Raw genomic sequence first — 26,936 nt, forward strand, 5'->3', positions numbered from 1 at the left:
TTCATAAGTTTGGATAAAATACTTATTTATAATGGGTGGTAGGCGCAGTGTGCCTTCATCAAGAAGGCGAGGAAGTGGGTCAGAGAGAACTCTGCAAGAGAGACATGAAGAGTTGCCGGTAGACTATACCGTCAGTCTTGTGAAGATATTCCGGGAGTCAACAGGTGCAAACGTTTTTATTAATCAAAAGTGACGATCGAGTTATCGTCGGGAATCAGCCGAAACCCCCCCATTCGCGAGATAAAGGGGATATAAATATATAGTCATGCTACCTTAGAAATTCAGTCACTTTTTTTTCTTTTATTTTCAAACAAAAAAAAAAAAAAGAAAGAAATTATAGTTCGTCGCTATTTTTGGTGAACAATTATTTTTTTGTCTCAAAAAAGAAAAAGAGAAATAAAAAAAAGAGACAGAGAGAACATTTTCTACTTGCTAGAAGGGTTGTTCACACTTTATCAAAATGACAACCAAATTTGAGGTATACGGAGATATTTTTTATGTTTTTCATTTATTTTATTAACACCATTATTACTAATATTGTTATTGTGCTTTTTATTACTAATATTAATTGCTAATTAATCATTTTAATTATTATCCTGATTATTATTATCACCATCATTATTATGGTCATTATTTTATTACTGCAGCTATTATTATTATTATTATTATTATTATTATTATTATTATTATTATTATTATTATTAAAAAAAAAAAAAATTTTTTTTTGTATAAATGTTTAAAAACCATCATTACTATTATCATCTTTTTAATTATCAAATATTAATTAAAAAGATGATAATTATTATTATTATTTATTATTATTACTTTTACTAAATAACAAACGATAATAAATATAAAAAAATATTTATTACAACATTAATGGACAATTTTCATAATTATTTATTCTTATTAGAGTTATTTATTATCATTATGATTAGAAATTCTATTATTATTATTAAAATTACAACCATCATTGTTTTAATTACTATTTTCATTATTCATTATTATTAATATACAACGTTAAATATAAATATTTATTTATAACATTGACAGGTTAATATTATTATAATTATTTGTTTTTATTGGGTTTATTGTTTATTATCATTATTATTTTTTCGAGTACTTTTATTATTATTATTATTATTGTTAGTATTTAATTTTATTACTGTTACTATTTTTTTATTTATTTTTATTATTATTACTATCATTTATTATCAATTTTATCATCATTACGATTATCTATTATAGTTATATTACCATCGTTATTAGTTTTTTTTTATTATTTCTTCTATTCTTGTAATTATTTATTAATAAACGGGTTTCTTACTAACGGTTTTTTTCTATTTTCATCTCTTATTTTTTGTCTGAATAATCAATTATTTTTAATAATTTTTTTTTAAACCTTTGAGAATTTTCAAATCCATTTGTTTACAATTCAATTTTACCAAAAATATCAATTATTCGGAAATTCCTCAATTAAATATATCTTAGAAAAAAAAATTTTGAAATAATTTCAAAAAAACTTAAATTAAACTTTTCAAAAAAAAATTAATTTCACAAAATTTTTAATAAAAGTATGAAAAATTCAAATTCTCAAAGAATTTAGTTAGTAACCCTCTCAAAATTCAATTATTTATAAAAATTTACGCTATGTTTTTAATATTCAATTATTAGCTAAAATTTTAACTGAAATTCAGTTGTAAATCAATTTTTATTAGAAAATTCTACGGGAATTTAATTATTTAAATTTACAAAAATAAATAATTTTTTGAATATTTGAATGTTTCTTAAAATTGAATTCTCATGAAGAATTCTATCAATAAATTTTAAAATAATTGAATTTATTTGATGAATTTTAATAAAATTGTTAAGAATAATTACATTTATTGAGAAATTTGATTAAAATTGTATTAAAAATAATTGAAATTCTGCGATGAGTTTTAATATTTATGAAAATAATTAAATTTCAAAACAGAATTTTATTATTTATAAAAATAATTGAATCCCTGTAACAAATTTTATTATTTATGAAAATAATTGAATTATTGCGAAGAAATAAAAAATTTGTAAATAATTGAATTTCAGTAAAATTTTTATTGTTTATGAAAATAATTGAATTTCTGTAAAATTTTGATTATTTATGGAAATAACTGAATTTCTACCAAAAATTTTATTAAAATTTTTGAAAATAATTGAATTTCGGAAAAAATTTTTATTTTATTTATAAAACAAACTGATTTTTTTATGAGACTTTTAAAAAATTGTTAACATAATTGAATTTCTGTGAAGAATTATATTACTTTTGAAAATAATTGCATTTCTGAAAAGCATTTTATTATTAATTTATGAAAATAATTAACAGTTTGTTTAGAATTTTATTAAAATTGGTTTTAAATAATTGAATTCTTTTGGAAAATTTTATTAAAATAGTAAATGTTAAAAATCATTGAATTGAGGAAAATTTGTGAAAATAATTGAAATTTTACCAAGAATTGTATTAAAATTTTTAAAATAATTGAATTTCGAAGGAGAATTTTATTATTTAAAAAGAAAATTGATATTGAGGAAAATTTCTGAAAATAATTGAAATTTTGTCAAATAATTTTATTAAAATTTTTGAAAGTAATTGAATTTCAGAGAAGAGTTTTTATTATTTATAAAGATTATTGAAATTTTGACGAAAATTTTTGAAAACTTTTGAATATAATAATTGAATTTTTGCGAAGAATTTTCGTATTTTTGAAGACAATTGAATATCTGCAATAATTTCTAACTTTTTCAAAATTCAATTCTTTTAGTGTTTTTTTACCTAAAATTCTTCTGCAAATCCATTATTTTGAATAATTAATTAAATATATATTAAAATATGTAACTAATTTCAGAAGAATTTGAATTATTAAAATTTTTCAAAAATATTTAATTAGATATTTTTTTTTTAAATTCTAATTAATTCTTAGTGTTTATTTAATTGCTAATCTTTATTCTAGTTTATTCTATAAATCATATCAGTTAACAAAAAAAAATTGCCTATGATAGAAAACAATTTTTCCAAATTAAAAAAAATCACTCGTCAGTGCGCCGACATTTTGAAAAAAGCAACTGGATCAACTTTAATTATAGTATATACAATTAAATGCTGTCCGATTTTTTGGAGCGTAAAGTTTATATGTGACATAGATCGGGTATATGTCGCATTATGTGATGACCGGAAATTTCCGGGGGAGTAATTTTGCGTAATTCGTAATTCTGTATACACACACACAAATATATATATGCAATGCGTGTCCAACGAGAGCAGACTGGTGTCATCAAAAAATTACGATGTCATTAATGTCATCAGGATATGCTTCTTTAGTTGCAACAACTCCTGTTATGTGTTATAAGCCTACCAGCATATGCACAATACCTATATATAGTTACGCGATTTTAATTTTTTCCCATCAAATAGACAAGAGGAGGCTTGTATATATAATGAAGAAGCTTTCACTGCGTTTATTTCCGTGTGCATGGAAAAAAATTGATTTCATTCAAATAACCGATTACTTGACTATCATCAATTAAATATTTACTTAAATCAAATAATTTTTATTTCAGTCAATTAAATAGTATTTGAGGGAATTAAATAGTATTTGAGTCAATTAAATAGTATTTGAGTTAATTAAATATTTGACTCAATTGAATAACATTTGAGTCAATTAAATAACATTTGAGTCAATTAAATAGTATTTGAATCAAATAAATGGTATTTGAGTAAATTAAGTAGTATTTGAGTCAATTAAATAGTGTTTGAGTCAATTAAATTGTATTTGAGTCAATTAAGTAGTATTTGAGTATTTTAGTATTTAATTGACTCCAATAAATATTTTTCGATTCAATTAAATATTTAATTGATAATTGTAAATTAACCGGTTATTTGAATCAAATTAATTTTTTTCAGTCTAGTTGGCTCTGAGACAAATATACGTTTATTTAACTCAAATAAAATTTATTCAATTCAAATAAAATTTCTCTAAGTGTATTCGATAGAAGCTACCATTTGTTGAAGCTAATAATAATTTAGGTACTCTTTAACTGAATAAAACTATTGTCAATTTTTCGTCGAAGCTATAACAATTTTTCGGAAGTTAATTTTTAGTCAAAGTTCAATCAAAATTAAAGCTATTTTTCAATTACTCAAATCTACGGTTAATTTTTTTTGTAAAAAGTTAAAATAATTCAATAATTGTTAACAACATGAAAACCGTTGTATAAAATTGTTGTTGAAGCTGTCACTAATTGTAGTTGACTATTAATAAAAAAATAACAAAAATTGAAGCTGTTGTTGAATCAATTATTATTCAAACTACTATTATTAACTGACGTTAATTTTGCAAATTTGTACAATTGTTGACACTAATTGTAAATTTTTATTAGAAATTAGAAAATAAACCAAAAGTTAAAATTTTCAATTAGTGTTAAAAATTCTAGAAGTAACTTCAGTTAATAATTATTTAAAAATGTAAAAATCGTTTGAATGTTAATTGGTAGTTTTTAACTTGCGTTAATCGAAGTTGATAGTATCTTCAATCAATATTCATTGAAGTTAACAAGATTTTAAAATAATTTTAGTGGAAGTTAATAGTTGTAGCCTCAATTTAGATTCATTAAAATTAATAGAGTTTTCATTTATTAGCTGAAGCTACCATTACCTTTAATTATCTGATTAACGCAATCAAATTCACTTTAATAATTGCACATTTTACTCGAATTTATTAAATATAAATTATAAATTAGTTTAATCAAAATTTGGTTTGTTTAAGCAAATTTCGATAACAATAAAGCTTATAAATTATAACAAAGAAATTTTAATTTAGGATTTAATAAAAATGTTTTTAATCTTTAATGTTTAATAATTATATTATAACTAACTTTTTATAATTTTTTATAATTTAATAATTCTAAAAGCTAGTGAACTAGAGAATTATTAACCAAATTAATTCTTTATTGATTAGAAAATTTTTTGTTATCGAAATTTGGACAAACATTTAATTGACTTCGATAAAAATTGTTCAATTGACTCAAATACTACCTATTTAATTGACTCAAATACTATTCAATTGACTCAAATCCTATTCAATTGACTAAAATACTATTTAATGTACTCAAATTTTATTTAATTGACTCAAATACTACTTAATTGACTGAAATAAAAATTATTTGACTCAAATACTATTTAATTGACTGAAATAAAAATTATTTGACTCAAATACTATTTAATTGACTGAAATAAAAATTATTTGACTCAACTACTATTTAATTGACTGAAAGAAAAATTATTTGACTCAAATACTATTTAATTGACTCAAATAAAAATTATTTCATTCAAGTAAATATTTAATTGATAATAATCAACTAATTGGTTTTATTTGAATCAAACAAATTTTTTTTCACTGTATCAATTTGATATCTTCAAGAAAAATGAATAGATGATATTAAAAAAAGTGTCATCACAGCGAGACGGACTTATATAAAAAAAGAGGAAAACAAAATTGCATATATATAATAAAAATTTATATTATGTGAAGATCCACCATCATATCGTATGATTATAAACTTTCCATGTCATCGCTTTGAGAAAGCATGTCGTTCCATTTCACTTGCTAATTATAACGCGTGAAATAAATTCAGTAACGTTTTGTGGTCTCTCTTGGGATACGGAAGAAATTTAACTCGAGTGTTTATATTTTTTTCTTTCAAATCGAAATTCATTTTGTCATTTATATTTTTTACGATACTTGTATTTATATATTCAAGTGTCATTTACCTATATTTCACTTATGCAATTTCAATATTTCATTTTAAAAAAGAAAAAAGAAAAATATGTTTCTTTTGAATATTCAATGTTTCTTGCGAGATTCTTTCCTCAACTTTTTCTCGAGACTGAATTCATAGGCATTCAATTGTTTTGTGGGACATTTTGCTATTTGAAAAATTACTGAAAAAAGGATACTTTCTTTTCTATTGTTTTTGATTTCACTTATGTTAATTACGTTCTTATTTTCGTTAAGTCGTTACTTATGTGATAATTTATCCTCAATTTTTCCAAATTATTTAATTCAGTGTTTAGCTGGGTTAAAATTTTAATATTTATTTTTAAAGTTCTACATGAATGTTCAAACGAGCGCGCTCGGGGAAAATTTTTATTTTATTTACAATCAAATTATTTGTAAAGTTATTTTTTGTTTGTTTTTGTTATTTTTTGTTGTTGTAATTAAAATAATTAACAACAATAAATTAATAATAATAAATCAATAATAATAATAATTATAATAATAATGGACTTTTGCAATTAAAAAAAATTGGTGTTTTAAATTGATAATATTTTGATAATTAATAATAGTTGATTAAAAATTGGTCAATGATAATATAAACAAAAATTAACCGACCGAAGTATTTCAGATATTTAAGAAATAAGAAATAAGATTTTCACTGAAATTCAGAAAGAAAATGTGACAGATAAATATTAATATGAAAATTTATACGCGCATAATTTATCGAAAAGAATTCCAAACTCTTGACTAATTACTGCTCGGCAATTAAGAAATTGAACTGATGGAGAATAATGAAATTAAACTTTCATTGAAGCATATCACATGGTAATCGAAGTTAAAAGTATGACGACTTTCATTTTATTTAAATGTAGAACGTTTCTTTTAACTCATAATAATTGAGTATTAAAGTTGTTAAACTTATATTAAGTTTCTCCAAGAGCTGGTATGATTTTCTCAAGTTGGACTCGATTAAAGCATCACTTATTCCAAGTATGCGTATGTTAGCTATCATTTTCAAAAGTCATTAACACATTTGTATATATCGATTGAAAAAAAAAATAGTCGTGTTAGAATATTTTACTCTGATATTTATAAACAATTGAAACATCATCTATTTGAAATTCTCCTTAAATCACATTCTTTATCACATATCATAATTTATTTCTCGCAATTATTATGTAAATTTTTCATCTACGCGAATATTTCTTTTTATGCTTTTAAGCGTAATTTAAGTTTTTAAACGAAAACATGAATAGTTGTTTTATTAATTAGTATTTTTTATTATTTCAAATAAATATTTAATAATTATTATTTTTCCATAGGAATTAAAATTCTTCAAAATATTCAAATTCAAATTATTTTCATCATTTCAGTTTAATTAATATTTTCTAGAATTTTTAACTAAAATTCTTCTTTAAAAATTTTTCAAAAATTATTAAAAATAATTATTTTTAATCATTTTTGAAAAAGTTCTTATTTTAGAATTTTTAAATCCATTTTCAAAAATTCAATTCACAATTCAATTTTATCAAAAATTTCTAAAATTTTAACTGAAATTTATTTTTGAATCAATTTTTATTAGAAAATTCTACGAGAATTCAAATTATTTAAATACAAAAATAAATAATTTATGGAATAATTGAATGTTTCTCAAAATTCAATTCCCATACAGAATTCTATGAACAAACTTTTAAATCATTGAATTCATTCGACGAATTTTAATAATATTTATAAGAATAATTATATTTTTCGAAGGAATTCGATTAAAATTGGATCAAAAATAAATTAAAATTCTGCGATGACTTTTATTATTTATGAATATAATTGAATTCCTGTAAAAAATTTTCTTATTTATATAGAAACAATGGAATTATTGCGAGAAGAAATTTATAAAAAATTTGTAAATAATTAAATTTCTGTAAAATTTTTATTAGTTATGAAAATAATTAAATGTTTGCGTAGAATTCGATTAAGAAATTTTTTTTAAATAATTAAATTCTTTGGAAAAATTTTATTAAAATAGTTGATTTTCAAAATCATAGAATTGACGAAAATTTGTCAAAATAATTGAAATTTTGTAAAAGAATTTTAATAAAATTTTTTTAAATAATTGAATTTTAAAGAAGAATTTTATTATATTTATAAAGATAATTGAATTTTTGACAAGAATTTTATTACTTTTTAAAATAATTGGATTTCTGCATCATTTGTAACTATTTTAATATTTAATTTTTTTAGTGTTTTTAACTAAAATTCTAAAAATTTATGCTATAATTCTTTTATTATTCAATTATTATCTAACATTTTAGCTAAAATTAATTTTTAAATCAATTTTTATTTGAAAATTCTACGAATTCTTAAATTTAAAAATATACAAAAATAAATTATTTACTGAATAATCGAATGTTTTTCAAAAGTGAATTCTCATAAAGAATTTTGTCGACAAATTTTTAAATAATTAAATATTCTTTTGACGAATTTTAATAAGATTTTTAAGAATAATTACATTTTTTTAGAAATTGAATTAAAATTGTATAAAAAATTATTGATATTTTACGATGAGTTTTATAATTTTTGAATATAATTGAATTTCTCAAAAAAAAAAAATATTTTTTATGGATATAATAATTGAATTCCTGTAAAAAATTTTATTATTTATAGAAAAAATTGAATTATTGCGAAGAAATTTATAAAAAATTTGTAAATAATTCAATTCCTGTAAAAGTTTTATTAAAATTTTTTTAAATAATTAAATTCTTTTGGGAAATTTTATTAAAATAGTTCATTTTCAAAATCATAGAATTGAGGAAAATTTGTCAAAAAATAATTGAAATTTTTCCAAGAATTCTATTAAAATTTTTCAAAATAATTGAATTCCTGTGAAAATTTTATTATTTTCTACGAGAATTCAATTATTTAAATAAAAAAATAAATAATTTATTGAATAATTGAATGTTTCTGAAAATTGAACTGCCATAAAGAATTTTATCAACAAATTTTCAAATAATTAAATTCTTTTGGCGAATTTTAATAAAATTTTTAAGAATAATTACATTTTTCGAGAAATTTGTAAAAAAATTGTAATAACAATAATTGAAATTCTCTGCGATGAGTTTTATTATTTATGGGAATAATTGAATCCCTTTAAAAAAATTGTATTATTTATGAAAATAATTTAATTATTGCGAAGAAATTTATAAAAAAAAATTTGTAAATAATTGAATTTCTGAAAAAAATGTTTGCGTAGAATTTTATCAAAATGTTCTTGAAATAATTGAATTCCTCTGGGAAATTTTTTAAAAATAGTAGATATTGAAAATCATTGAATTGAGGAAAAGTTTTGAAAATAATTACATTTCTAAAAAGAATTTTATTATTAATTTATGAGAATAATTAAATGTTTGCGTAGAATTTTATTAAAATTTTTTTAAATAGTTGAATTATTTTGGAAAATTTTATTCAAATAGATATTGAAAATCATTGAATTGAGGAAAATTTTTGAAAATAATTAACAGTTTGTTCAGAATTTTATTAAAATTGTTTTTAAATAAATGAATTCTTTTGGAAAATTTTATTAAAATAGTAAATGTTACAAATCATTAAATTGAGGAAAATTTGTGAAAATAATTGAAAATTATTGTGAAAATTGGCAAGAATTGTATTAAAATTTTCGAAAATAATTGAAATTTTACAAATTTTTTCTTTATAATTAAAAATTCTTTTGGCGGCGCAAAATTAATATTCCTAACGTGTATCACCACTGGGGAGACAATATTTGCTGTAGAAATTGAGGAACGCTTGAATGAATTGCACACACACACATATATATAGATAGACTCAAGTGTATATGGACATATATGTATATATTGAGAGAAAGAGTAAATAATAATCAGTGATTAGTCATTTTATATATAGTGAAGCTCGAGCACAGTGGCGCTGGCGCGCAGGAGAAATTTAATCGCTTATTAGAAATTACTGGAATTCTTTATAATATATCGGAATTGGGAAAATATGATGATGTAGTCGCAAATTATCTCCACGGTGACTTTCTACGTTATCCAAGTAACAATTACAATTTAATCGGATGTCCGCTATCTATTTCACAGGTGACTTCACTCAAATCACAATTCTTCAAATGAATTAAAAAAAATGTACATGTCATGTGAATTTAATTGAATTATATATATGTCATTTCAAATAATGTCGATTCAATAATAGAAAAATCGATTTCTAATTAAAAAAAAGTAATTATTTTTTATTTAAACAAAAAAAGTTAATAATTAAAATTAAATACTCAAAAAACTGTTCTATTACTTTTAATTACGAATTTTTTTAATTGTAAAATTATACTAAAGATTGTAGAATTAGTAAAAATTTTAAAAATAAGAATAATAATAAAGATATAGTAAAAATAGTAAAGATGGTAAAAATAGAAAACAGTAAACAAATAAAAATAGTAAAAAAATTAATAATATATTAAAACGAAAAATACTAAAATAGGAAAAGAGTAAAATATTAAAAACAAATAATCCAACTGATTAAATTATTAAAATAAGTCAAAAGAAAATATATTCAAAATTAAAAAACACTAAATTACAAATACAAATACGAATTTTGTAATTATTGTTTTGTATTACGAATAATAAGTTATTACATAAAAATAATTAGGAGTACAGTGCATTCATTGTAATTCATTGAACGCAATTTGAAAATGGATGGAAAAAATTGTGTGTGTAAACCCCCTTTTGCCTATAACATATTATAAGCAAGGCCGACTTTCGAAAATCTTTTTAAAAAACATTTCACGTGCTGAGCGTAATTTTTAAATCTTACAGCGCGACAAATGCAATGCACACACAGACACACAAATGACCAAAAATTTATGCACTTTACAAAGATCTTGAATATGCATTTTTTTTCTTCCAACAAATGCATACAAACGTGTCTCATCCAATTAGCATATGAATCGTCGCGACCCTTTTTTTTCTTACCGAAACGATTTAGAAATTCAGAAAAAAGAGGATTTCTTTTTATTATATTATAAGGATCCCTCTTCTGTCTGTGACCACTTTTTTTCTGGTATATAATTTCTAAATTATGTGATCTTTTTATTATGGAATTACCGCATCGTTATAATTCATATTATAATTTTAACAATTTTATTTCTTCTTATATTTCTATTGTGAAGAAGATATACTTTTTAAAGTCGAGAATTGGATTCGAAAAAATTTCTGAAAAAAAAATTACCAGATCATTATAACTCATTTTAACAATTATGTGTTATTTTTACTTCTTTCGTTTTCTCCTTACAATTTAAAATCTGAGAATAAATTCTTAAAAAATTTTCGAAAAAAAATTCTATTGTTATTTTTATATAATTTGAAAAATCGTTGAGGAAAAATTCTTTCTATATTATTTATTGATGTATTTTTTTTACTGCATTTTATAAATATTACTATATGTTATTTTTACACAATAGTATAATTATTATTTTTTTATAATTATATTAAATTCACTGTTTAAAAAGTTTGCAAACTATGTGATTATTTTTCGTTCCTTCTTTGCATATTTGTACTTTTTTTTAGCATCTACTGTTTCTGCTTTAGATTAAAATCAAATGAATTATTTATAATGTTTCGTTTTTAAAAAAAAACCTTTTTTTTGAATACTATATTATGTTAATTTGAACTATTGATGATTATTATTTTTTCATAAATATTTAATTCATCGCTGTTTAAAAAGTTTGCAAATTGTGATTGAAAGTAAGAGAAGAAAATTATAAGAAAAAAGTGCAATTAACAAATAACAATAGTCAAGAACCGTATATCAAAATAAATTAATTTATTCTCAAATTTTTTTCTCTAAATCTTCTAAATATTTTTCTCTGTAATTTACCATCTCGTAAAGAATTCTCATCAGAAAATTGTAACACACATACACACAATCACAATAATGAACATTTATTTAGTTACCATGTAATTATCAACACGAATTTACTTGCAATTAACAAGGAATCATTAAAAACTTCTAGAACTCTTCGAAATTGAGTAATTAGTATAATTACCGTTTAATACATACAAAATCTATAGAGAAGTTAAAAAAAACAACGAAAACAACGAAAAAAAACAAATCATTAAAATTCTGTTCTATATTTCTAATCTTAATAGATCATTAATATTCTCACTTGTGCGTGTAAGTGTGCGTGAAAATATAGAGAATGAAAATGGTTTTTTTTACTCACAAAGGGGGGGGGGGGAGAAAAAAGTTGTGATAAAAATATAAGGAAACAGGGAATTTGAGGCATGAGGCCCCGAAAACAGGTTTTCAAACTAGACGTTTCATCGTTCGCATTTCTAACCACGTCATCTGTGTGCTCGTAATTAAAGTTTAAAGATGGAGAGTAAACTTTCGTTTTCTTTGCGTGGTAACTGTACTTGATGGATGTTTTTTTTTCGTTAAAGATATTTGAACTGAAAGTCGTTTGTACTTTTCATGAAAATTGTTCCAAGAAAAAGATTGTGTACAATTTCTCGTGTTTGAAAAAAATATTTTTTCTTTTTGTTCACATTTTATTATAAAGTGGATCAATTTTTATATAGGTACTAATATAATTACTATTTAGCTAAATTGCTAATTAGATGGAAAAGGCAATTTTTTATTTTGGCATTTGGATTTTTAATAGAGAACTAATAAATTTTGGTTTATTTTTCTAATAATTCTGATTTGTTGTGAATAGACTATCACAGTTTTCTGGGAGGTGTCAAATTGATACCAAATTGGATCAAATTGGTACCAAATTTGGTATCAAATTAATACTAAATTGAATCAAATTGGTACCAAATTGGATCAAATTAATACCAAGTTTGATCAAATTGATACCAAATTGATTCAAATTGACAGCTTTAATCAAATTGATACCAAGTTTGATCAAATTAATATTAATTTGATACCAAATTAAATAAAATTTGTACAAAAAATTTTAATCAAATTATAATTGAAGGTCAAGATCAAAGAACAGATTTTATTCTTATCATTATAATTAATATTTTTAATCAAAATAAAATTTTTAGTCCTGAATTGAATCGAATTGAATTAAAAGCCGCCGAAAATTAATAAATAATTATAACAAAATGTTAATTTAGTCGTGAATTTAAATAATTCGAATTGAATTGAATCTATAGTCGTTAAGAATTAATAATTGTAAAAATGTAAATTTCTTTTTGAGACGTGAATTAATTTGAAGTAAATAGAATTAATTTGAATGGAATTGAATAAAACTGAATTTAAAGACGTTGAAAGTTAATAATTAATAATTTGAAAAAAATGTAAGTTTTTTTAGTCGTGAATTGAATAGAATTTACAGAAATTAGAAATTATTAATATTTGTAAAAAAAATAAAATTTTTAGCCTTGAATTATATCGAATTGAATTCATAGACGTTGAAAATTTCTAATCAGATAATAAAAATTTTGTTCTTAATCCTGAATTGAATTAAATTAAATGGAATTAAATTTGAATAGAATTTGAATGAAATTGAAACGAAATGAATTGAATTCACAGATGTTGATAATTTATAATAATTAATAATTTTAAAAAATAAAAATTTCCTTTTTGGTCCTGAATTAAATTGAATTGAATTAAATTGAAAAAAGACGATAAAAATAAATAATTAATAATTATAAAAAATATAATTTTTTCCAATCGTTATAATTGAATAAAATTGAATTAATAGGCGTTGAAAACTAACAATTAAAAATCTTAAAAAAGTAAAAATTTCTTTTTTATTCGTAAATTCAATTGAATTGAATGGAATTAATTTGATTTGAATAGAATTGAAACGAATTAAATTGAATTCACAGACATTGATTATTTATAATTAATAATAATTGTAAAAAATAAAAATTTCTTTTTTATTTGTAAATTCAATTGGATTAAATGGAATTCATTTGAATAGAATTGAAACGAATTAAAGTAAATTCACCGACATTGATTATTTATAATCAAAAATTGTAAAAAATATTAATTTTCTTTTTTAGTTTTGAGTTGAATTGAATTGAATCGAAATCACAGACGTTGAAAATCAATAATTACCAATTATAAAAAATAATTTTTTCAGTTGTGAATTGCATCGAATTAAATGGAATTCATTTCAATAGAATTGAAACAAATTAATGTGAATTCACAGACATTGATTATTTATAATTAATAATTGCAAAAAAATATAAATTTTCTTTTTTAGTCCTGAATTGAATTGAATCGAATTGAATTTATATCACAGACATCGAAAATTATTAATTGTAAAAAACATAAATTTCACATTTAATCGTGAATTGAACTGAATTAAATCCAATTCAATTGAATTCACAGACGTTGAAAATTTACAATTTTTAATTTTTAAACAAAAATTTCCTTTTTAATTGATAATTCAAATTACTTTGATCAAAACTAATTGAATTAAATTGAATCAAATGATATTAAAAGGAATTGAATTCAATTGAATTGTATCGAATTGTGTTAAATTGAATTAAATTGATTCACAGACGTTGAAAATTAAAAATTAATAATTTTAAAACATAAATTTCCTTTTTAATGGATAATTCAAATGACTTGGATCGAAATGAATTGAATTAATTTGAATCGAATGATATTAAAAGCAATTGAATTTAATTGAATTGTATCGAGTTGAATTAAACCGAATTCAATTGAATTCACAGACGTTGAAAAGTAAAAATTAATAATTTTTAAACTTTAATTTCCTTTTTAATTAATGATTCTAATGACTTGGATCGAAATGACTTGAATTAATTTGAATCGAATGATATTGAAAGGAATTGAATTGAATTGTATCGAATTGAGTTAAATTGAATCAAATTGATTCACAGACGTTGAAAATTAAAAATTAATAATAATCATTTGGATAAATTAAATAACAATACAATAATAATAATAGTAATATTAATAATATTAAAAATAATAGTAATATTATTAATAATAATAATAATAATAATAATAATAATAATAATAATAATAATAATAATAATAATAATAATAATAATAATAATAATAATAAAAAATAATAATTTCTTGAAATCGCGTCACAAATGTAAATTAAATGACAGAATAAAAAGATCGTCCTGCATTTCTAGTTTTCAAGTAATAAAACAAAATAGAAAAACAAATAAAAACACCATAATAATAAATATGAAACGAGCGTATTTCTCATTCATTTTTCTTGTTACAGGTACTTTACTTGACCATTTTCTTGTCAAGCATCATTGGCTATCAATGTTCCGAACTCCCGAAGCCTACTTACACCAGGACAATGTTAAAAGTGTCCAGAAGTCTTCCTGGTGAAACAGAAGAATTGAAAGTTCGCACCAGCGAAGGAAAATTAACGACTCTAATTGTCAAGAGAAAAGACAGACCACAAATTTTCGATAATCCAAAACCCCTAAAAACATCGTCATCATCATCATTATCTCAAGAGCAGAATGACGAAAACACATTCCAAACACCAAAAAGTTGGACCATCAACAGTAATAATGATAACAATGTTCGTCACCTTGAAGTGGCTCAAATCCAAAGGATACGCTCTCAACTCGTTCAAAAAAATGACTCAGACCCAACAACAAAAAATTTCAGTACAAATGAAGATAAACAAAAAATTCACTATGGAAATTGGAAGCCAATTGATGAAATTCAACCCAACGATCAAGTGAACGCGAACAGTGATAATTACCCCACATGGCAGACAATCCCCAACGAAAATAAAGTCACCAGAGATAATTTGGTCCTAATTAGTAATTTTCGCGATAGAGATGAAAAAAAGATGAATTATCCAGTTGAGGAGAAACAAGCACGATTGTTGCTAACAAAAGGGGAGCCCTACGCTTTTTTCCCCCACGAACCACGACCATTGAGACGAACGAATATTGGTGAGAATTTAATGAAAAATCGTGACGCAAAAAATGTACCACCCGAGGTGACAATCACGTCCGAGGTGAATGTTAAGTCAAAAGTGAAGCAGCCGACAATTACGTTTGAAAAAGATGGCACACAAGTGATACACGGTGAACGTAAACCCGACGATCCGTTGGATAAAATTTACACCTGGAGAAATGCGAGAGTTATTAATAATCGTTTAATACCACAAGGTGCCATGTCAGTTACTGTTGATCCCTCAACACTTTATCAATCTTCTTCTTCTTCTTCTGATAATCTCGTGGAAAAGCAGAGGTTTAAACAGTTCTTTGAAGATGTTAATCGCAGGTAATATGATTAAAAAAAGAAATATAGAGAGAAAAAAATAAAAACTGAAAATCATTCTGACTTTACTAAAATTTTGGAGACAAGTTGATGATTTTAAAGTTAAATTCTATTTTAATTTTACTAATTGAATTAATTCATTCAGTATTTTGGTATTCTTTTGGTATATTATTTAAATTTATTATGGTATTCAATTCTTCTATTTTTTAAAATTAAAATTCGATTAAAATATCAGAAAAATATTGAATATTAAAAATTGTAGATATTTACAAGTTTTTGTAAAATTTAATTATTTTCTGGAATTTTTAATTACTTTTTCACAGTTTTTCTAAGGATAAGAAATTGAGACAAAAAACGAAGCAAAAGTGTTGCGACGAAGCAACATTTTGATTCGTCTTTTGTCTCAATTTCATATCCTTAGGAAAAATGTTGCTAAATTTTAATTAGTTAAAATTAATTTTTGGAAAATTATTCAAAATAATTGTCTCAAAAGAATTTTCGTTAAAAACAATTTCTGTTTTTAACGAATTTTCCAAAATTCAAATAATTGAATTTTGGAAAAATTGCAGTATCAGTTTTTAGAAATGATTAAAGTTTAAAAAGGTTTGCAACAGTTTTGATTCGATTTTTGTCTCAATTTGATATCTGCAGAAGAACTGTGGTTGAATTTAAATTAGTTAAAATTAATTTTTGAAAATTATTCCAAATAATTGACACAAAAGAATTTTTGTTAGAAATTGTAGAAAATAAATTGAATTTTGGAAAAATTACCGTAGCAATTTTTAGAAATAATTAAATTTCAAAAGATTTGCTACACTTTTGATTCGTTTTTTGTCTCAATTTTATATCCTTAGGAAAAATTTGTCTAAATTTTAATTAGTTAAAATTAATTTTTGAAAATTATTCAAAATAATTTATTCAGATAAGAATTTTCCATAAAAATTGTAGAAAATAATTATTGAATTTTGGCATTTTATTGGTTAATTCGTAAACCAATAATTTTATTGGTTTAAATTCGTAAACATTTTTACTTATTCAAATTTTAAAATTATTTAAATTTTAAACCTTTCGAAATTCAATTATTATTAAACATTGATATTGTAGGTAAATTCTGTAAAATTCAAATATTTTTTATGATTTTGAACGAAAATTCTTTCCTAAGTCAATTATTTTTAATAATTTTCAAAAAGTTCTTTCAAAATTCAATTATTAAAAATAAAGAAACATTAATTATAAAATTCGATTGTTTTAAATTTAATTTTTCAAATATTCGATTAATTTTTTTAGTTAAATAATATTTTTAATTGAAATTATATTATAATCAAAAATTCAACTAATTTAAAAAAAAAACAAATTTGTATTAAAATATCATAAAAAACTAAATTTTTCAAAATTTTCAATAAAGAGTATAAAAAATTTAAATTTTCGAAAATTTCACTTTGAAACCTTCTGAAACTCAATTATTTTTTTAAATAATTTTCGAAAAGTTGTTTCAAAATTCAATTATTAAAAATTAAAATAAAATTAGAAAAATACGTCTATCTTTCGATTGTTTTAAATTCAATTTTACGAATATTCGATTTATTATATTTTTAATTAAAATATCGAATTTTTCAGAATTTCAATGTAAAAACTTGTGAAATTTAATTATTTATAAAAATTGCAGCTGTAAATTTTGCAAAATTCAATTATTTTTTAGAATTTTTAATTTAAGTTCTTTTTTAAGTAAATTATTTTTTAATAATTTTTCAGAAAGTTTTATAAAATTAAATTATGTCTAAAAACTTCTACTGTAAATACTACAAAATTCAATTATTTTATACAAAATTTTAACTAAAGAGTAAAAAAATTCGAATTTTTGAAAATTTTAATTTGAAATCTTCTGAAATTTAATTATTTCTAAAAGTTTTCAATGTAAATCTTTCAAAATTTAAATATTTTCTACAATTTTTAATGAAAATTCATTCATGAGACAATTATTTTTCATAATTTTCAAAAAGTTTTATAAGAATTCAATTATTGAAAATAAGAAAAAAATAAAAATCAATAAAATACGCCTAATATTTGATTGTTTTAAATTCAATTTTATGGATATTCAATCTATTATATTTTTAATTAAAATATCGAATTTTTGAAAATTTCAATTTTAAAAACTTGGGCAATTCATTTATTTCTAAAAATTAACACTGTAAATTTTCTAAAATTCAATTTTTTTTGAAAAATTCAATTTTAAATTATTTCAAATTTAATTATTTCTTATAATTTCTTTTATGTAGGTAATTTTATTGAAATCAGTTGGGAAAAATCGCGTTCTTTAAAAATAAATAAATAGTGGTAAAAAGTGGTACAAACCGAGGCTTATAAATTTCTACCAAATTATTTTATAACTCTATATTATATTATATTACTAAAATTATGTCATATTTGTACATTATTGTTATTATATCGGGCGTTGAAAAATTATATTATATTTTTTTATTTTTTGCTATAATTACATTATTTTGTTTTTTATTTCAATTTTTGTTGTAATTTAAAAAAATTTTGTTTTGTTTAAATTTATTTTTTTTCAAAAAGTCTCAATATTTTGAGATATTTAATCATTTTTGTACTTTTTGAACACCCTGTATAAGTATTATTACTATATTTGTATTATACTCTACTATACTATTATACTATAAGCTATACTATTTTAACAAACTAGTTTCAATATTATATTAACTATATTATTTGTAACATACTTATACTATATTATATTAAGTAGAAGTTTCAAATATATACTTGATCTAATACAATGAAAAAAAATTTGTTTGATTCAAGTAAATATTCAGTTAACAATAGACAAGTAATCGGTTATTTTGAATCAAATAAATTTTTATTCAGCGTAACAAAATTTTAAAAACTTCTACTTCTTATTTTATTGTCTTTAATAATCTATTTATTACTAATTAATTAATTATTACTACATAACAATTGTATTATATTTAATATTTTAATTTCAACGCTGCCTATTCTTTAACAACGAAAATCGAAATCTTTCTGATTACAATTTTTATAGTATTTCAAACCTTTTTTTTATTACTTTTTTTCTTTATTTTTCTTCTTTTTTTATAATGAAGATTTTTTCTATTTATAATAAACTCTATTTCTACTTTTTTAATTTCCTGTTTAATAAACAAAAATTAAAAAAAGAAAATGTCTATGTGAAAGATATCGATTGTTCCTATAACATTTCTGCATGTCATGGTAAAAGGGAATAACAAAATTATAACTACTGTAAAAATTTCAAATAAAGAATTCTATTTGTTAAACAATTTCGACTGTTTCTTTTAACATTTCTATTGTGCATGATAATGTGGTAAAAGGGAATAATATCCTCAAATTATATATTGTACAAATTTTTGAATAAAGAATTCTAGTTAAAAAATTTCGATTCTTCTTTTTAATATTCCGTTTCTGCATGTGTATGATGGTAAGGAAAAAAATAATAATATTACTATCGTAGAATTGTAAATGAAAAATAACAATATTAATCTCTATAGATACTGCGACAATGGAAATTGGGCTATTATTTGTTTGAAGATAATTTAAATGTTATTTTAATGCGGCGTTAGTACAGATGCTATACAAGTCAAGGATTATTTATAAGTTTTTCTAAATTCTAATAATTAAAATTTTATCAAAATGTGTCAAGGTTAAGAATTTAATTATAACGTAACAGTGAGAAGTATTTATGCAGTCAAGTACATTCTTAAACAATTGAGAAATTATGAAATGACATACGCAGGTGGAATTGTGAACAAGGAGAAAAAAATAGATGATAACAAACCCTCACGTCTGTTAAATAGTTCCGGTTCAATTATATTCCATCATTTCAAGAATTTTTTTTATTTATTTTCTTTATTTATACATTTTTAATAACTAAATTTAATATTACTAAATATAATATTTTTTGAAATTAAATAACAGAAGAAAATATTTGGCTTTGACAATCAAGCATTTTTTTTTATTTGTAAAAAAAAATATTTTTTTATTGTTAGGAATTTTTTGTTTTATTAGGTTCTTTTTGTCTCAATTTCCGGATTAAAAATTAATTAATTATAAATTTTCCTTTTTGAAAACAAGCTTTTACTCAAAAGAGAAAAAAATAATCTCTTTTCCTTCATTTGAAGATTCATAACTTGTGGATCATTTTTTTTTTTTTAACCAAAAGATTCAAAAGAAATATTTACAAAATGCATAAAGAAATACAAGTATTTTCAACTATTTTTAGATACGGAAGAAACTTTAATGACGACAACAGAAACGTCTACTACGAATGGGAGCCAAAAAACTATCAAACCGATAGCCAACTAAGACCAGAGAACTACGAATTCAAAGCCGACAATTATCGTTCATCAACAATTCAAAAACGAATGCTCCATCCCGAGAGTGTGACAACATTTCCAAATTCTCCAATTTATACGCCCGAGAGTCAAAAAATTGCCCCCCTAACAATGAAACCAGGCGCACGAGCTCCAGTTCTTCAGTACGCTCATCCAGAACTGGGCGTGCAACCAGCAAAAATTCTAAAAAACGAAAAACGTCGCCCCGACAATTTTCCCGAGAATCAATATTCATTCACCGAACAGCGTCACAAGAAGAAATACGTCTTGAACGATAAAAATCTCGTCGATTCCTACACTCTGAAGAACTACTATCCCAATCAGCATTTCTACGGACTCAAGAAGCCAGAGACACCATTTTGGATAAAGATATCGGAAAATTTGAAGAATCAATTTTCCACCGGCGTCGAGAAAGTGTCACGATTCACGAAACCTGTTTTCGATCCTCTAGTGGAGGCGACGCATAAAATTTCGCAAAATCTCGGTCTGTCGAAGAGTCAAGAGGCGCAGGAGAAAATTGGAACTGTTGCTTCGAGTTCTTCCATTTTGATACCGGCATTGGGTTTGGTTGCTTCGGGTGCTGCTTTGGGAATTGGTGCAGTGGCTGTGGGGAGGTATTTGGATGTCGATGTTTTGAAGAGATCGAATGAAAATGCAGTCGAGGAGACAAGAGCTTTGGGAGCAGTTCCAAATTTTGAAAATGGAGAAATTTTGAGTCCGGAAGCAGTTCAAGTTGGGAATAACGAAAATGTCTACTTGCTTCTTGAGGAAGTCGAACCAAAGGAGGAAAGTTCAGAAACACCACAGATTACGCTCGGCAAAAATCAGAGAAGAAAAAGAAGTTTAGACATCGATATTTTTGGCGCTACACAAGAGAATCAGAATCATATCCGAACTAAGAGATTTCAACGGAAAGGTGCAGATCTAATAACCGAAATTGTGGAAATAGATGTGCCTGCGAAGGGAAATATTGACATCACAGAACTTTTGATACCGAAGAACAGTAAGGAAAAGCTAACAGAGGATAATTCAATTTTATTGGTAGAAGATGGTTCGATTCCGTTGGGAATAACCCAACAGCAGGGGCAACAGCTGGGAATTGGAGAAAAAGTGAAAAATAATGAAGCACTGGATAAAATGGTGCAAGTTGTTGATGAAATTTTGAGAAAAAGGGACGAGGAAGCAGCAAGCAGAAGAAGAAGAAGAAGAAGGAGTTTGGACACTGATCAAGAATTAATGGATGCTTTTCAAAATTTAGAGAATGCTGCCGTTTCGGAGGTCAATCATATTGCTGGCGATTGGACGAATACGCCGTGTGCCAAAAAAATGTTTTGCGATGCCATGCTTGAGAATGGTCCAGACGCTTCTATATTCATGGAGAAGAGGATGGATTCACTGTTGTCATTGTAAGCAAATTTTCTTTTGTTACTTTTCTTTTCTTCCTTTGTTGCAATTCAGTTTAGTCCCAATATCTTTATGAGTCTGAAGTTCGCTAAGTTTTTAGAAACAAAAACAAAAAAATAACGCGACAATTTATTTTCTTTTTGCTTCAACATCATGTTATCTATATGAGCAATTCTGTTTTAAGTAATAATTCGTTTTTTAAGAATCTAAATGTTGTTGCTTCAACATCATGTTATCTTTCAGCAATTGTTTCTTAAGTAATAATCAGTTTTTTAAAAATCTAAATACATTTTTAAGTAACAATTAGTTTCTTGAAAATCTAAGAACATGCAAATTAAAGATGAATTTAGCTTCGAAAAAATTTCTTTCTTGATTTTTTGTTCTTAAAACTGTTGCGGGAATTCAGCTTTTCAAACTTTTCTGAGCCTGAAGTCCGCAACGTTTTAAAAAAACTAAAACAGTATTCTAATCATTTCTAAGGATTTAGGATATCAATAAATTGGGACAAAAAATGAATCAAAATGTTGCTTCGTTTTTTGTCTCAATTTGTTATTCTCAAAAAAACTGTGGCCAAAATGATCAAATACCTAACGAAATTGAAATAAATTCCAATGTATTGTTTTAAAATTTGTAATTCCGCAAATGATTACATACTGAAATTAAATAAATACTGAAAATTAAATTAAAAATTAAATTAAATACTGAAAATTAAATTAAAAATTAAATTAACTACTGAAAATTGAATTAAAAATTAAATTAAATACACAAACTCCAGACAATATATTTGGAGTTGGAAAAAATAACACACGATTATTATAATACTTGTATTGGAAGTAAATGAAAGTTGCTCGGATACACTTTCACAAAGATTTATGGTATCATTTGAACTGATAAGAGGAATATGCAAAGGCTCCATTTTTCCCGCCTAAAAAAGGAAGGAGAAAAAAAATATGATTCACGTGCAGATTTTAAGAAGACTGTGCTATGGTTATACTATTTTGCTATAGAGAGACACATAACTTTCTTTTAGCTTTCGCTCGCACGATTCAACGTCCTACTGACTGATTCAACTTTTACCTCTTAGCACAATTTCACTTAATGTACACCTTAAAGCGCGATGGAGGAAAACGATAGAGAGAAAAAAAAACAAGACAGTGACGAAAAGAACTCGATGAACGACTTTAAAAGGATAAATTTTGCACTCTCCATTTTATTATACTAATGTGTGTATGAGTGAAATCGAAATTGTCTTTTTCTTACCCAGAAAGAAAAGATTTTTTTTCTGTTCTTTTTGTCCCGAAAACAATGTACTTTGTGTGTTCTTTCTTAAAACTGAAAGTAAAAATGATTTCACTGATTTTTGGTCGATTTTGACTGAAAATTGAGTTATTCAAGTGACTGATTTTCAGTCAAATTATTTTCACGGTTATAATAAATTAAATTTTTAAATTTCGCTGTTTAAAAAATCAGTTGTAAAGCTAACTTAATTAACAGCAATTTATCATTGTTTGAGTGATTAAAAAATAATTGAAAAACTTTTAATATCTGTTACCGAAATTTTTAATATCGATTTACTGAAAGTTTGTTTACTATCTGTTACTGAAATTTTCACTTTTTATTACTCTCTAAATTTGAATTAAGTTAAAGTGTTTATTAATTTGAATTAATGACTGACTTTTTGCTAATGAATTAGTAAATTTTGATTAATAATTTAGTATAAATTACAATTTATTAGTTGAATTTACTAATTTAAAAGGAAAAATTTCAAATTTGTAAATTCAACTAATAAATTCTAATTTATACTAATTTATTAATCAAAATTTACTAATTCATTAGCAAAAAAGTCAGTCGATCATTCAAATTAGTAAACACTTTTTCTAATTCCAATTTAGAGAGTAAAATTATTTAAATTTCACTTTAAAACCTTTTGAAATTCAATTATTACTAAAAATTGCTGTTGTAAATATTCCAAAATTCAACTATTTTCTACGATTTTGAAAAAAATTCTTTCAATTCTTAAAGAGAAAGAAAGTTTAATTAAAATTTGATTGTTCTCAATTCAATTTTTTGAATATACGATTTCATATTTATTAGTTAAATAATATTTTTAATTGAATTTATATTCTAATTAAAAATCCATCTAATTTCAACAAATTTTATTTTAAAAGCTTTCTACAATGATAAATTTTTCAAAATTTTTAATTAGGAATATAGTACCTACAAAATTTGTATTCTCGAAAATTTCAAATTATGAAATCTTCTGAAATTCAATTATTACTAAAAAATTGACATTGTAAAGCTTCTAAAATTCAATTACTTGCTACGATTTTGAACAAATATTCTTTAATGAGTCAATTACTTTTAATTATTTTTCAAAAATTTATTCACAGAAATTCAATTGTGCTAAAAAATTTTTAAAAGTGCAACGTCAAAATTTCAATTATCTTTCAAAATAATAAAATTCTTCTCCAAAATTCAATTATTTTCAAAAATTTTAATAAAATTCTTGGCAAAATTTCAATTATTTTCAAAAATTTTCCTCAATTCAATCATTTTCAATGTCTACTATGTTATAATAAAATTTTTCAAAACATTTCAATTAATTTTAAAAATAAAATTTAAAGCAAACATTACATTATTTTCAAAAATAATAAATTTTTTTATCAAGATTTAATTATTTTCATTAATAATAAAACTCATCGCAGAATTTCAATTATTTTTAATAAAATTTTAATCGAACTCCTCGAAAAATGTAATTATTCTTGAAAATTTTATTAAAATTCGTCGAAAAAATTGAATTATTTAAAAATTTGTTGATAAACTTATGGATATGAGGATTCAATTTTTAAAAACATTCATTTATTCAATAAATTATATATTTTTGTACTTAAATAATTGAATTCTCGTAAAATTGTCGAATAAAAATTTATTTAAAAATGAATTTCAGTTAAAATTTTACATAATAATTCAATATTAAAAGCATTATAGCATGAATTTTCAAAAATAATTGAATTTTGAATATTTTTGAAAATAATTACATTTTTCGAAGAATTTACTTAAAATTGTATTAAAAATAATTGAAATCATGTAAAAAATTTTATTATTTAGGAAAATAATTGAATTCTTGTAAAGAATTTTTATTACATTTTTTTTTTTAATAATTGAAGTCCTGTGAAGAATTTGATTAGTTATGAAAATAGTTTAATTCTTGCAACGAATTTTTATTAATTTTTTTTTTAAATAATTAAAATCCTGTAAAGAATTGTATTATTTATGAAAATAATTGAATTCTTGAAACGCATTTTATTACATTTTTTTAAATAATTGAATTCATTTAAGAAATTTTATTAAAATAGTGGATTCTGAAAATAATTGAATTTCAGCGAAGAATTTCATTATTTGTGAAATGTAATTGAATTCTTGCAAAAAATTTTTGAAAATAATTTCATTTTTCAAGGAATTTATTTAAAATTGTATTAAAAATAATTGAAATCCTATAAAAATTTAATTATTTTTATAAATAATTGAATTTTTTTTACACAACGAATTTTATTACCTACTTGTAAAAATAATTGAATTCTTGCGAAGAATTTTATAGAAATTTTTGAAAATAATTTGATTTTTTCTGAAAAATTTTATGGTTGCGTTTAAATTATTTGAAAAAAATATGAAGTTATCTATGTTTTATAATAATATTCTTATAAGTTGTTGAATTTGAAATGATTGAAAATCTTAATTTCTATATGGAAAAATAATAATTATCAAATATTTATTTAAAACAGAAGTTATTGATGTTTACGAATAATTTTCCAATTCGTAAATGAATATATAATAGAATTTTTTTTTTTTTTGAGTATCTAATAATTTTTAGAGTGAATCAGAATATTCTTTAGGGTCAGGAAAAGAGTCGCAAAGTTTTGTCTGTAAATCAGGGAAATGTCAGAGAATGAACAAAATTAATTTTTTGTGGCAATTATGAAGAAATATCAGAACTTTAAATATGGACAAGAAATGAATTGACAAGACAAATGAAAAATACAATAAAAATAATTGAGAATAATCCCGAGGACGAGGAGGAGGAGGAGGGAATAGAAAAATGAAAAATGATGTTCGTTTGAACCCTTGAGAACTCAAAGCAAGTTCATTTAGTCAATTAAAATAAGCTCCTTAATGAAGTGAATTTTTAGAGAGCGAGAGCGAGAGATTATCTCCCCAAAGGCGATAATATTAACACGTGCTAATTTAAAGTCCAACGTATATAATTCAAGTGTTTACCGATGCTATTAAAAGTAACGGTCATTACTATTAGAAACGTTTAAAAGTCATTTATGATAGCCATCGAGGTTAATTAAAGATAATTCGTTTCTTATACATATATTACCTTTTATCAAGTAATCACAGAGATGAGGAGAGAGAGAGAGAGAGAGAGAGAGAGAGAGAGAGAGCTTTCCCTAACGCTTTCTAAATTCAGAAACTCAATTGTGTGTTACCTCATTTTTTTTTCTTTTTCAGAATACAGCCTGGAGCAGCTGCCCAAGTGTCTGGTCACTTCGAAGAGGTCATGGAGGCCGTAAGGAGATACGACTGTTCGAAATTCGTGTGCCTGCAGGCCAGGCCAGGAAATGTCTTCTATTCTTAATTTTTACCTCGCAGCGCACTCATTTATCAATCATTTATATATATATTTATAATTATCAAAAATCGCAACAACAAAAAAATCATCTCATAAAAATCGCTCTCTCGTCAATGGAGCGAAACTTCAAAACTTGTAATTTTGTCTTATAATTAGTGTCGAAACTAATTCAGGTCAATGAGAGTCAGTAACAAGTTTTACCTGCAAAAAGAAAGGAGAGACGCACTTTAGAAAATGGTTAAAAAATGGTTTTTAAATGTTTTTTAGAAATTCATTTTTCATTATTTTCTAGAAATATTTTTTAGAAATTCATTTTTCAATAGTTCGTGAAAATATTTTAAAAAATATTTTTTAAATATTTCGATTCTCTACAATGAAAAAAAAAATTTGATTTAAATAACCGATTACTTGTCTATTGCCAAATAAATATATCTACTTGAA

General features: G+C 22.9%; 1 protein-coding gene across 1 annotated transcript; it reads left to right on the forward strand.

Moving 5' to 3' along the window:
* The first annotated feature begins 114 nt into the window (after nt 1-114).
* Nucleotides 115-26,845, forward strand: LOC122501260. Its single transcript, XM_043610591.1, has 4 exons — nt 115-478; nt 15,052-16,079; nt 20,347-21,864; nt 26,375-26,845. The coding sequence occupies exons 1-4, from the start codon at nt 461-463 to the stop codon at nt 26,499-26,501; spliced, it is 2,691 nt and encodes an 896-aa protein (XP_043466526.1). The 5' UTR covers nt 115-460; the 3' UTR covers nt 26,502-26,845.
* The last annotated feature ends 91 nt before the right edge of the window (nt 26,846-26,936 follow it).

This window comes from Leptopilina heterotoma, unplaced genomic scaffold (genome assembly GCF_015476425.1).
Source record: "Leptopilina heterotoma isolate Lh14 unplaced genomic scaffold, ASM1547642v1 Lhet_206, whole genome shotgun sequence".
Classification (NCBI taxonomy): Eukaryota; Metazoa; Arthropoda; class Insecta; order Hymenoptera; family Figitidae; genus Leptopilina; species Leptopilina heterotoma.